Source organism: Micropterus salmoides, unplaced genomic scaffold (assembly GCF_014851395.1).
Source record: "Micropterus salmoides isolate LMB-PRFRI ecotype aquatic unplaced genomic scaffold, ASM1485139v1 Ms_hic_scaffold_22, whole genome shotgun sequence".
NCBI lineage: Eukaryota > Metazoa > Chordata > Actinopteri > Centrarchiformes > Centrarchidae > Micropterus > Micropterus salmoides.
The window spans coordinates 21,385,056-21,398,282 of record NW_024041373.1 but is presented as its reverse complement, the minus strand read 5'-3'; the positions used below and the strand labels follow the sequence as shown (position 1 = coordinate 21,398,282).

At 42.1% G+C, this 13,227-nt stretch overlaps 1 protein-coding gene across 2 annotated transcripts in view; it reads left to right on the top strand.

The window, feature by feature from the left end:
- Positions 1–224: 224 nt before the first annotated feature.
- Positions 225–13,227, top strand: part of sdccag8 (SHH signaling and ciliogenesis regulator sdccag8) — a 45,681-nt gene continuing 32,678 nt past the window's right edge. The window contains exons 1-13 of one of the 2 annotated variants that reach the window (XM_038737009.1): positions 225–401; positions 2,767–2,928; positions 3,082–3,167; positions 3,289–3,393; positions 3,479–3,604; positions 3,784–3,879; positions 4,312–4,376; positions 4,531–4,731; positions 5,036–5,174; positions 5,343–5,495; positions 5,691–5,825; positions 7,127–7,243; positions 7,858–8,000. In XM_038737009.1, the coding sequence (XP_038592937.1) occupies positions 335–401; positions 2,767–2,928; positions 3,082–3,167; positions 3,289–3,393; positions 3,479–3,604; positions 3,784–3,879; positions 4,312–4,376; positions 4,531–4,731; positions 5,036–5,174; positions 5,343–5,495; positions 5,691–5,825; positions 7,127–7,243; positions 7,858–8,000 (1,595 nt within the window). In that variant the 5' untranslated portion in view covers positions 225–334. Of the gene's footprint in view, positions 402–2,766; positions 2,929–3,081; positions 3,168–3,279; positions 3,394–3,478; positions 3,605–3,783; positions 3,880–4,311; positions 4,377–4,530; positions 4,732–5,035; positions 5,175–5,342; positions 5,496–5,690; positions 5,826–7,126; positions 7,244–7,857; positions 8,001–13,227 lie in introns of both variants that reach the window. The other variant, XM_038737008.1, reaches the window with a different exon arrangement.

The window sequence follows — 13,227 nt, the reverse complement described above, 5'->3', positions numbered from 1 at the left end:
GGCTGAAAGTACTAATTGTGCCTACAAACATTAACTACAACTCCCAGCATCTGGCTGAGTTTACGGAAGTGGAAAGCCGTTAGCAGATGGTTGCCTCGTTATCGAGTGTACGGTACACACCGACTGAATTCTGCGACGGGCGGTCACATAGATTACACTGTGAGAAACGAGAACACCGACCTCGGGGAACGCTGGTGTAGTAAAACAAACGCAACACAGTTGGGGAGCGGTGACAGTTACGAGGTGCGCGATGTTCATTGTGGTTGTAGTTGTTGTGCACAGCCTAGCATGTTTAGTTAGTAACATATCGTGAAATAAATTCGGTTATACATCAATGAAGCCGTTAAACTCAGACGACGAGGAAGCAGAGCAGCTGGGTGCTTATCACAAGGAGCTGAGACGTAAGTTAACTTTTGGCCGTGCTACATTTGCTAACACAGAGGCTTTAAAATGTGAACATTTAGTTAATGTAACGTTACAGTAACTGTTTTTACAGCTACTACGGTACCACTGCCACCTGTTGCTCTTTGCGTCCTACTGCAGCCAAACAAGCATCCCGATAGAAACATTAATGTGTCATATTGCTTTCAAGTGAATGACAGATTTACAAAACAACTGCCAGGATACCAAGGTGTGAACTTATAGTAAAGCTGAATGCTTTTCCTTTTACTTTAAATTATATTTAGCCCAAACTGGAGAACTGACACAGAATAGACTTTTTTTCAGAGACTTTTCAGTAGGACGTGTTACTAAAACATTAAATGTGACTATGTTCTAAGTGTAGAAGCTATGAAAGTGACAATTACACCTGACGTGGCAAACTATCTGCTGTAAAAAATAAAATAAGGTGTTGTCACTGGGACTGCGCTCTAGAAAGAAAATGAGAAAATGGTTGGTTGTTTGTTTGTTTGTTTAAACCACAAAGTTAATGTGGTTTGGTATGAAAAACAGTCTCTCCCACCCTGGTATAATTACCACAGTTGGGTGTGAGGAATTAGAGCAAGTAATACATACAAATACTTGGGAGTTTGGCTAGATAGCGCACTATCTTACTCTCATCACATTACCAAGCTACAGGCCAAGGTCAGGGCCAGATTGGGGTTTCTCTACCTTAATTGACACACCTCCATAAACTGGACATCATTTCATACTCGACGTAAGATCCACTGGTTTATCCTTATTTACAACACTCTCTTAGGCCTAACCCCTCTGTATTTGGGATGTGTAGTTCATCCTTCTTCCGTCACCTACAGCACCCGCTCTTCTAGTCACATCTGGCTACAAATCCCTTTAGCTAACACATCATTAGGTTGCACCGCCTTTCAGTTCGCTGCACCCAACAATTGGAACCAACAACAAAAAGCAATAAAACTTTCCACTCTAGTCACCACTGCCACCTTTAAAGGCAATTTGTTTACAGAAAACTGTAATTGCTTTATGTGATGTTATATTTTCTCATCTGGTCTCTTTCTGTCTTTGTGCCTGGTTTTAAGGTTTGTTGTTGGGACTATGTTGTTGTCCTGCGTCCTCTTGTCTATTGTTTATGTTATTTTATTTAATCCCAGCAAGCTTTCCAACAGGAGGTCTTTTCCCCTGCTAGGCCGTTATTGTAAATAAGAAACTGTTCTTAATTAACTTGCCTGGTAAAATAAAGGTATAATAAAAACTAAAACTAAAATAAAGGGGACAGTGCACATTAATCAACATAATGACTAAGTCCATTTGTGTAAATGAGCCAGATTTAGCCATACAGGCTCATTTTCATCTGCAGTTTCTGGCAGGTTGATGGCAGAACAAAAAAATTAAAACATGGCATACAGAAAACATTAAAACATACTTAGGCACATAAACACAGAGAACACAGGAGCATAGATAAAACATAGCATGTATCATATAAACACTAATCAGACACAGATAAGATGACACACAAAAAGACATCAGCGTAAGAGCACAGCAGTTTGTAAAAATGTGTTTACCTGTGCTGGTTTTGAGAGTTCATACACAAAGATGTTTAGATTTTGATTCATTCAGCAATACTAGAATGAACTATAAGAGTAATTTAAATGTGAAATGTTGAAATGTATTCAGTAGTGATGGAAGAAGTACTCTTTACTTAAGTAAAAAGTACCAATAGTCCAATGTAAAAATAATCTATTACAAGCTTCGAAAATCCTACTTAAGTAAAAGTACAGATGAGAAGTATAATCAATGTAAAATGTAAATGCTCCGTACTTGTATAGCGCCTTTCTAGTCTTTTCGACCACTCAAAGCATTTACACATCATCATAATCAGAGAAATTTAGCTACATACTAAAATAAAAAATTAATACAGATGCAGTAATGCATAAGCAGCATTTTACTGTTGTAGCTGTTTGAGGTGGGACAAGTTTTAACTACTTTGTATACTACTTTGGTTAGTTATTCTGGTGGTCCTGCCTCTCCACAGAGACACAAGATAAAATTATATTTTTGAAGAATCTTTGCAGTACATAAGTACACGTACTTATGTTTTTTTCACCACTGATGTTCGGTTAATTGTGTATAAAAAAGTCTCTTATCGTACATCCCAGTGACTTTACAAATTGTTCTTTCTCTTGTTTTGGTGGTGGGCAAATATTTGCTCCTGTACTACTTGTGTTCGTCTCTTTTAATTCATAAGTTTAAAAAGAAGGTCTGCAAATTCAGAGACACCAACTAAACTGTCATGGGTGCACGTAAATAATATACTGTATGAGACTGGTGTCTGTGTGTGGATATTGGTTTCAGAGCGGGCCAACCAGAGCATACAGCAGCTGAGCAGCACTCTGGAGCAGCTGAGCCCTGATGGAGAAGAGGTGGAGGAGCGCAGAGGCAGCGATGGCAGCCCCTTTACCGCCGTGGCCAAAGAGGACAAGGCTGCATGGAGTCAAAAGACACAGAGCGAAGCAGGTGACGCAGTGATTAGTTGTGGGACAACTGTGACAAAGACATTATAGTACACCACCTGGAGATTTCCCTGCTCATAATTGTGTTGACACAAAGTTAAAATAAAATGCTTCTCGTGTGTGTGTTTGTTGGTGTCGGTGTCTTTTGGCATCATAGTTAATCAGCTGAAGAGTCTTCTACTGAAGCAGTGCAGAGAAATTCCCTCTCCTCTCTCTCCTGCAAAGAAAGAGTCTCCATCCAAGGTAGAGTGTGCAGCTTTGCGGGGCTAAACATTCAAATGCATAAAACTATATTGCTTGCCATTCTGCTGTGGTTTGCCTCATTTTTGAGTGTCACTTCTCTTTCCTCTCTGAGAGAGTACAGAAGGAGGGAAGGTCCAGTTTGCCTGCTTTTCAAGATTTGGTCCCAATGATTGACAACCAGTCAGAGTACATCCAACACCTGGAAGCTGAGGTCAAGTTCTGCAAGGTTTGTGCGTGTAATATAATCCTTTTTATACGGTTGTGCTGATTTGGATACCTTTTGATTCATTTGTCTGTCTGCATGACATCAGGAGGAGCTGCAGGGGATGAAACAGCGGATCAGAGTGGTGGTGGTGGAGAATGAGAAATTGCAGTCAGACCTCAAATCCAAAGCTGTGGATGAGTCTCTGAAAGACTACACGATCCGAAACTCCATGGTAATCTGTGTGTGAAAATCCTGTGTAAAAAAAAAAAGTGTATCTACATTTTTACCATAGATATGAAGGCACACACATCATAAAATGTCAAACAAAGAATTAAATAATTGTGATTCTTTCCTTTACGTTACTTTGCACAAATTAATGTGGCTCATCATCTGTCCTGATGTGTTCTTCAGGTGAATGAGAGCGTGTCAGCCAATAGCCACATAGCCTCCAATACAGACCACAGTATGCTGCAGAAAGCAGAACACACCACATGGAAAAATGAACTGGTAGGGATGATGGATCTGTTCGGTTGCTGTTCAGTTTTCCTTCTCCATCTCTAACCCACATGGTTCGCAGCAGGCATGAAATTTCTTCCAAATCATTGAAAACTTGGACTTAATCTCCGGGGACACCTGCAAATATAAAATTCTTTACAATTGTGTAATTTTAAAAGAATATATGTGACTGAAAATTGTATTTCCAACTTTGTTTTCTGCATTGATTTGCAATTTGCAGTCTTTTTTAAAAAAATTTTAAGATGAAAAACAACCATCAAATCCAAAAGGAATATATATAGGAATATATATTTATTTCTAGTGCTCAAACATACAGTTTTTATGGAAAATTGTGGCAAAATCTTTTTTCCAGTTCCATCCAATGATTTGTGGTGTTTCAATAGTGCATACATAGTCTGTTCTGAAAATGTTTGTGTTCATCAGGAACAATTGAAAGGGATCTACCAGGCCCAGATTGAAAGCTTGGAGGCTCAGGTCATCTCCCTCAGGTCAGTATACACGTGAGATCTGAAGCCAGTGTGGTCTGCAATGACTATGCCTTTTTTTTGTTGCGTCAGAATTTCAAAGAGCAAGACACCTCTCCTTTCTTGCCCCTTTTCTCTCTTTGTTTCTGCATTTCTCAAATTTTGATTCTCTCTTTAGGAAGGATCTGTCTGTCAGTCAGAAGGAGTGTGAGGAGGTGAAGGTTCGTCTGAGACACAGGGAGAAGCAGGCTGCAGATGTGCTGAGGTCTCATGGAGCTCCCCCTGTGGCTGGATTGTGTCTTAAGTGTGCGCAGCATGAAGCTGTATTGGCTGGGACTCACATAAATCTGCATGTCCAGGCTATTGACAGGCTCACAAAGTCAGTGGTAACACACACACACAAAACATTCTTATCAGTCACAAGTTAGCCACGGTCTATCAGCTCTTCATAGTCTCTAGATTAACGTTTAAGTTTATGATTGTGCATTGAAATACTTTATTTTGCCTGGCCGTTTTTTTGCTGATGTCTTAATTATGTGTCTGTAAGAGATTGCTCATGTTTTATAACCAGTGTTATTAATCATTGCAGTTTCATAGCAAAAAGTAAAACAACGTATACAAATAGAGATACAAAAATAATTTCCCCCATTTTTTTAAATATTTTTTTTACGCTGGTCTTTTAGGGAGCGAGATGAGTTACTAGCGGCTCTGCGTGCTGTGCGGGCTAGTCAGCAGGAGGCGCAGCAGAGGGAGTGGTCAGCCTGTCTCCAGGTCAAACAGGCTGTGGAGATGGCAGAAGAAGCAAATCTGTACAAAGCTAGGGTCAGAGAAACATACACACACAACTTTGGCTCAAATAGCCTTTTTGATTTGTAAAGCTCTTTCACTCAGCTCAAAGATGACTCCTAAGTTGTGCTATAAAACTGTGTTTCCTCATCGTACTGTGGCTGGTTACCTCTGGCAGAAATTTGTATCTGTATGTATGCGTAGGTGGAAGTGCAGTGTGAGCAGTTGTCCCGGGAGCTGGCTCGACAGAGGGAACAGCTAGAACGAGAAGCGCACGCCCAGCAGGAGAGACTGGCTGAGGCCAGAGAGGAGTGCCGAGCTGAGGCCCGTAAACAGAAAGAGGAACTGGCACATACAGTAAATCTCACTTATTATAATGTCCTATTTATATGGTGTTGAACAAGCAGCTATGTGATTTCATAGAGCAAATAACAAAAATGTATAATGGCAGCTCTTATTTAAGTGCTTAAAATTCCTGTAAAGACTGAACACTGACAATCTTTTTATCAATGAAATGCCCATGGAAAACGTGTGTGTGTGTGTGTGTGTCAGGTGTCCAGCCTGTCCCAGCATGTTGCTGAGTTGGAAGGGCAGCTAGAAAGAGCTCACAGGGACAAGAGCTCACTGATCAATCAGCTGGAAGATGGTCTTTGCAAACTTACCAATCAGGAGCAAGACAATACCAAGGTACACTGTGTGCATTGTCCATAGAGATATTAAATTAAATCAACATATATGCATTGTTACTAAACACTGGTGCATGCATATGTTGCTCATGGTTTGTGCTGAGCAGTTTGAATTAACATGATTCAGGAAAACTGCTCTCCACTTGTAATGCTTTTGTAAATCCACTGGATGGCAGCAAAGGTTTATGTATTTAAGTATTTATTTTCAGCTGTTGGAAGGGCAAATTGAACATGATTGCATAAATAAGTTTAAGGTAAGCTAAATCCTTTATTTGAAGATGCTAGCTTCAGGTTAAAATTTTTTTGTATTGTAAAACTATGGGTGTATATATACATGCAATTTGTAGCAAAGCATTGACGTGTGTGTGTGTGTACTTGGGTTCAAGCACTGCGTGTCAGCTATAGACTGTATCTATCTGTATCTAGCGAACAACAGTCTTACAACTAAATGTACTCACCACGGAAAGTGAACAGCCAACTCCTAATAAGCTTTTTCAGTGGTGCTGGTTAAATTTACACAGTGCCGTGGGTACGAGTCACTCTAGCCTGATTGACAGGTCGCCATGGTAACGACTTGTCAATCATAGATAATCCCGCCCTGAAACATACTCTGCTTTGTGGTCTATTTTAAACTCATCAGGAAAGTGTTTACTGAGGTAATTATTCAGGGTCATTTTCCCATTATTTCTAATGGAGCCGGACTTCTTTTTGCAACCAGAAGAGTCGCCCCCTGCTGGATTTTCAATAGAATGCAGGTTTCAGGGACTTCCGCATCGGCTTCATATTGTAGACCGGAAGCTTCCCGCTTGGTGTCAGCAAATATTCACTCTGCTCTTGAAGACACTGAATCCCTACATAAACTAGTTTCTGTTGATCCTGAGCTCTGAATGTGCTTGGTGAGGGCAATTGAGACATTTATTTAGTGTCACATTTTTACATCATAAAGTCATCATGAAGTGTTTTTGATTGCTAATATAAATATATATTATTAGTGATACATTATTATGATAAAAGTCATAGTAGCACATAGTGCAGTAATTTTAAACATAAAGAATGACGTGATGTGTAGAATATGGCTTTATTCACTAAATGCATGCTTTAAAGAAAGAAGTAAGTGCAACTCAAATGGATCAGTATTGTAACATTTTGTATTTAGATCAATTAGCTTTAGCCTTGAAAAAGAAAATCTCATTACATGACAGGGTGTGATGATTCAAATGAAGGGCCTTCCAAGATAAATCTGGAAGTAATATTTGTTCATCAAAGGACTGGCTGCTTTTAATCCGTCCTCGTCATTTCAAGGTGTGTGTGGATCTGCGATATCAGCTCAGTCAGGCCCAACTGAAGAAAGAGGAGGCAGAGAGAGAGCTCCGAGAGCTCGGCACCAAAACCAGCAGACAGATGGAAAAGGCTGCACAGGTATGTCTGCATACCAACCCATTGCGTAGTTTGAATGTATTAGCGTAATTAGATGTGTTCAGTAGCGTTTAAGTCAGCCAATGTTCAGTTAGTTTTACTGATAATTTAGTCAGTAGTCATTATATTTTGAGGAAGCTCAACAATTTCTTTTGAGGTTTTAGAAGCAAAATCCCTGAAATATTTATTTCCAAGAGGCTTCTTCAGTTCTGAAGAAGGATGAGAGGCAAAATATTGAAAACTATAACCTGGATGACCGTACCATCCTTCCAAATGTTTCCCAAACCATTTGTACAAGCATCAGTTATCCACACTGCCTAGTAGAAATAAATGTGCTAATAGAGAGACCTGGTTACACTTTTAATGGCGGTCGGCTTGTTAAATAGAATACCTCATTGATAATATGAATTGCCCAGATATTTCAAAATACTATTTTACTGTTTGAAATCAAACTATTTTGAATTCTAGATGATCAAATAATGTCCTTGTTACACTCAACCTTTACATGAGGTTGTAATCAGACTTTAACGTTTTGTTTCTCTGAAGGCATAAGGTGGGTTGTTGTGAAAGATTTCCTCACCTCCTCTTCCCTCTCTCCTTCCATCTCTGCGGGACAGGAAGTGGAAAGGCTGAGCTCAGAGCTGGTTGGCTGTCGGCAGCACCTGGAGGCGGTCCAAAAGGATGGGAGCCAATGGCAGGCCGAAGCCCTGAGCCTAGCAGAACAGCTGGCAAATGCCCAGCGCCAACTGCACCTCACCAGGTAGTACCTAATCCTATTATACATGCCACCACACTCACACACACACACACACACACACACACACACACACACACACACACACACAGCGCTCCCCTCTGCCCAGCTCCTGCCCAGCTCAGCTCAGCCCAGCCCAGTCCAGTTCAGACCAGCACACCAACTGTACCGCACCAGGTAACAGCTAATCCTATTATACAAACCACACACACATAAACACACATGCACGCCGCTGTGCCATGGCCCCGGTACCAACTGGACCTCACCAGGTCACCTCTAATCCTGTTAAGCATGCCACAACATAATGCAACACACACGCGCGCAAACACACTGCCCGCTCTGTGCCACCAGGCCAGTGCCCAGCCCAGCAACAGCTCCAGCAGAGCCAAAATGGCGCGTGAGCCTTTCTTCTGTCCCTTGCGCGTGCACACACACACACACACACACACACACACACACACACACACACACACACACACACACAAAAGTGTGGCCTGATGGTCACTGGACAGCCTGGCCTTAGTGCCACCTGCTAGTGCCCTGCACCCGTTCTCACGACAGGCACTACCGGCTCCCCTCCCTTTTACCTCTATATTTTCTCTCTCTGTCCATTTCTGCATCTTTCTATCCCATTTTTTCCTAGTTCCCTGTATCACATCCTGTGTCATTCTTTTATTTGTTTATCATACATACAACCACTAACTATCTTTTCTGCTCTTAGCTATCAGCTGTCCTTCCTTCCATCCTCTGTACTTAAAAAAAGTCATTTTTTCTTCTATCATCTTCTCTTTTATAATCATCTTTCTCATTTTTTTTTTTCTCTCCTGCCCTCATGCATTCCTCCCTTCTCCTTTCCATTCCCTCTCTCCCTCCTGTCATCTGCTGGCTGCTGTTCCTTTCCACACCAGCCACTGCCAGGGCCATGGCAGCCCATGCCAGCCGCCCAGGGCACTCTCTCACCCCCGCTGCCCACAGCCGATGTGTCTGAGATGGGCACAGATGTGGCGGTGGTGCCCTGTGGTGCTGGAGGCTGCGGGATGCAAGTTTGTGTAATCTGTGTTTGTGTGTGTATGCATGTGTATTCGTGTTTATATGTCTGTCAACTTGATTGTGTGTGTGTGTGTGTGTGTGTGTGCATCCACTGCAGCTCCCGGCTTGATCTGTGTTTAAGTGTGTTTGTCTGTCAGCTGGCCAGCACTAACACACTGGCCGCATGGCGGGCTGTCGTGTGTTTAAGGGATGAAACAAGGCGTGTGTGTGTGTGTGTGTGTGTGTGTGTGTGTGTGTGTGTGTGTGTTTCAGCCAGCTGTGGAAAATGACATGCATATTAATATGCCAACATGATGACTTTGACCTGTACTAGAGGAGCCACTGGACTAAACCATTTTACTGCCATGTGTGCGGGTGTATGTGCATGAGAGAGTTTATAGTTTTATCTGTCCACAGATGCATACTAGATGTTGGACAGCTGTTGACTTGGCTGAGCATGTAACCATTCAGATTCAATTTTAGACATTAGCGGTGAAAGCCACTTCTGATACTGATTTAATATGGATATTTATTTTCGATCAGTATTGCATAAGAAGCATGTTCACGTTCAGTATCGCTAAATATTATTTAATGTCATGTTTAGAGCTAGAACTTTTAAAAAGTGGTGTTGTCATCAAGCAAGAAAACTGGAGGACACAAATCATAAAAACTATAAATCCCCACAGTGATGGATAAAAAAGGTGTGAACAGGAACAGCTTATAGAGACCTGCATGTCTGTGTGAGAGCCCAAAAATTTGTCACAGGTTGGAAAATCACAAAAATAGTCTGCAGGCCTACAGACTTAAACTTCAGTTAGTAATACAAATGTGTAATGTTTTGCCAGGTGTCTGAAACTTTTCTTTTAAATGTTGTGAAGAACATATATACCATCAGCGCTGCTCAACCAAAATGGTATTTTATAATACTTTATGACTTAAACTACAGAACAGCACCAATGAAATGTACACCTACAGCACCAGATGGGCACATGTTGGAAAACTAACATTTCATTATTTTTTACGTCTATGCTCTATCATCATATTTCTGTAACATCCTGAACATTCACATTTGTGTGCTGGAAGGAAGATAATCATAAAAAATGATGACTGGCTTTTATTTAGGAAGAGTTAAGAGTACTTTGTGTTAATGAGGTTTGCTAAAATGTAAATGAATACATTATTATGTGGAAGTTTAAAACTAATTGTACAGTAAGGAATCCACATTGTAGAGAGGGTTGAGAAGCAATAATTTTTCAAATATGGGGACAACGACACACACTTTTGGACGATCTTTCCTCCAAGTCAGTGTTTGCTTATTTTCTCAGCAATTGTTGTGTGAAGCAGGTATGATTGGCACTTCAGAAATTCTTGGACACAGCTTCCCAATTCAGACAAAAGCTGTGGGTGGAGGGGGATTTAGACCATGTTTGACCATCTGACAAGCACCTTGGTTTAAGCACACTGACACCTTCAGATACATAAAATACATGCAACACACATTACTTTTGTAGCCTTAGAGCTGCTACAGTTCGTGTCACTTTTGATATCATGCTCATTACACATGTCTTATCACTCACAGTTGAGCTGTTCAGAAGACTTGTCTCCCCAAACTTGGTGTTTTCTTAGAAGCCTTTCCAGCCATCCATTGATCCATGTCTGTTGAAATAACATCAGTGTTTTTAAAGATAGTTTTTTTTTTGAGATGCTTGCAGATGAAGGAGGTCCTCTAACAAAGCAGTGTAGAAAGCGAGCATCAAACACACACACACACACACACACACACACACACACACATCCACATGTCAAATACACACCTGCTGAGATTTGGTCAGAGCCTTTGTCCGTCCTCAGGCCAGCACTGCGTTTTTTATTTTCCTTTATTGTTTTTCCATTTTTTCCTCACTTGTCATGTTCTCTATTGCCTTTTTCTCATGCTGTTCCAAACTAAACAAATAAACCCCAAGCGATTGTCTCCCTCCCCCTCCCCCTGTCTACTCTATCCCTTTCTCTCCCTTTCTGTCTATCTGTGGGCCTTCTGGGGGTTATGCAGAACTACATGTAGTTCTGTCTTGGTCATGCCTCTGTTTGCCCTCTCTTGTTGTTCACTACAGAGCCATGCATGAGTCTTTGTAACTGTTGTGGGCTGGTTTGTGTAACTGTGTTTGTGTGTGTGTTGTTAAGAGTGTAAGAGTGTGAGATTCACAGTAGCAAGGCTGAAAGGCATTTGTATGACCAGCCTTGGAAAGCAGCTCTTTGATTCTCTCTCTGCAACTTGCTCGCTCCCCTCTTTCATTAAGTCCACCTCCTCATGGCCCAAATGATCACAGCCCGTCTTCAAACAGGGGACATGAAGCACAGACACCCTCTGTTTGATTTCTGATAGCCCTACCTTCCTTTCTGATAAACACATACGTACACACACACACACACACTTGTTTGTACAACTGCATGCCTGCAAATGTGCACATCAGTTGAATCCACATGCCTGTACACACGGACACAAACATCCACTCACACACACACAGATGCATACACACATCCGGGGGTCCCACGGCGGCTGGTGCGCTGCTCTGCGCTCCAGGATTGGATCATCAGCCAGCTGTGAGTTGGACAGCCCAGGATCTGTCCTAATCCCTGCCACTCTGTTCACATCGCCTCACATACAGACACACACACTCCAGTCCCAGCCCCAGCCCAGCAGAGGGCTTTACTAAGTTTGTTTTGTTTGTTTGCTCCTGTCTTTCTTCACTTTCTTTCTTTTCTTCTTTCCTTGTCTCCATCCGGCCTTATCTCTCCCTGTGTTGTGATCACAGATCCCAAAGGCCACAGTGAAAACTGCCCAGCATAACTTCTGTTTCAGCACATGCCAGATAGGCATGAATGGGTAGATGTGTGTGTTTGCATGCGTTAGTTTATCCATGGTTAGTCGAGACCTGTGTGTCTGCTTTGGACGAGTTAAATGTCTGCGAGGCCCCAAATCTTCCACCAGTTTTGTTATCTCCATGAAATTAAGCATCCATGTTGATGAGGGTGCTTGCTTAGAGCTGTAGATGGACGAGCTGAAAATACTTCAGTGAGAAGATTACTTTCCGTCGCTTTCTCATGTAGAACTTCTGACTATAGATTCCTGGGCCAGGAAATGTCCAAACATAACTGTTCATATAATCTAACATTTGATTTATATCATGGACTCTTGTATATTGTTATGACAAAACTTGCAGTGAAGGTCAACTGTGATCCTGTCTGGCATTCTGGCATCCTAGATTCTATCAGCAAAGTCTTCAATAACACATTAGGAAAAACGTTCCTGCAGAACTCACTGGTCGACACTGGCGGTGGAGGAAGCTGTGAGCTGAAGAAGGCCTTTTAGGCCTGGCTAGCCACATGGGTAGCTGAAGCGCCTGTGGCCTTTGAAGCAAAACCTTGGGTGTGGAAGGAGTATGAAGAGGCCATGGGGAGGGACATTCAGTTGGCCTCAAAACGTTGACTCAGGAAAAGGAGTTTGGGCCCCTCTTTGGCCATCTTTCTGGCCGAGACCCTTAAGGTAGGCTGAAAGGTGGGTGAGCTAATGTTGCAAAGGACCATGCTCCTTCAAAATGAAAGAAGCCAGTTGAAGCGGTATAGGCATTTGATCATGTCCAACTGGGAGGAGACACCAGGTCAAATCTAGAAAACATTTGAGAGATTTTATGTCCCACCAGTCCTGGGAATGCCTTGGGATCTGTGGTCAGGGAAGCCAGGTCTGGTTAATTGAGAAGAGATAAGGTGTCAGGGCTACCACCAATACAGTGTAAAACAACACTTACAGAAAATGTTACAAGATGAGGGATAATGTAAAATAATGAATATTGTTAAAGCAGTAGGTGAAACAGACAGGCATGCAGGTAGAGAGAGCTAGGAGTGGAGACAGACAGTGTTTCTGTCTTTTGAGGCCACATTCTCCTTTCTGTGACCCTGAAATCAGAAGATGGATGCTGAGCGGTGGAGGGATATAAAGCTCCAGATCAACCGCTGTGACTCATACACAAAGTTCCCTAAACTCTATTAAACATGTCACGCTGCTGCTCGCTTTCTGTACCTCTATCTATGTCTCTCTATCTCTACACTCCCCCCCCCCCCCACCCCCCAGTTTCAGATCGTGATAGCAAGGTCTGGAAAGGCGGCGAACAGAACTCCGTGTGTGTGTGTGAGGGCGGAGAAGTGT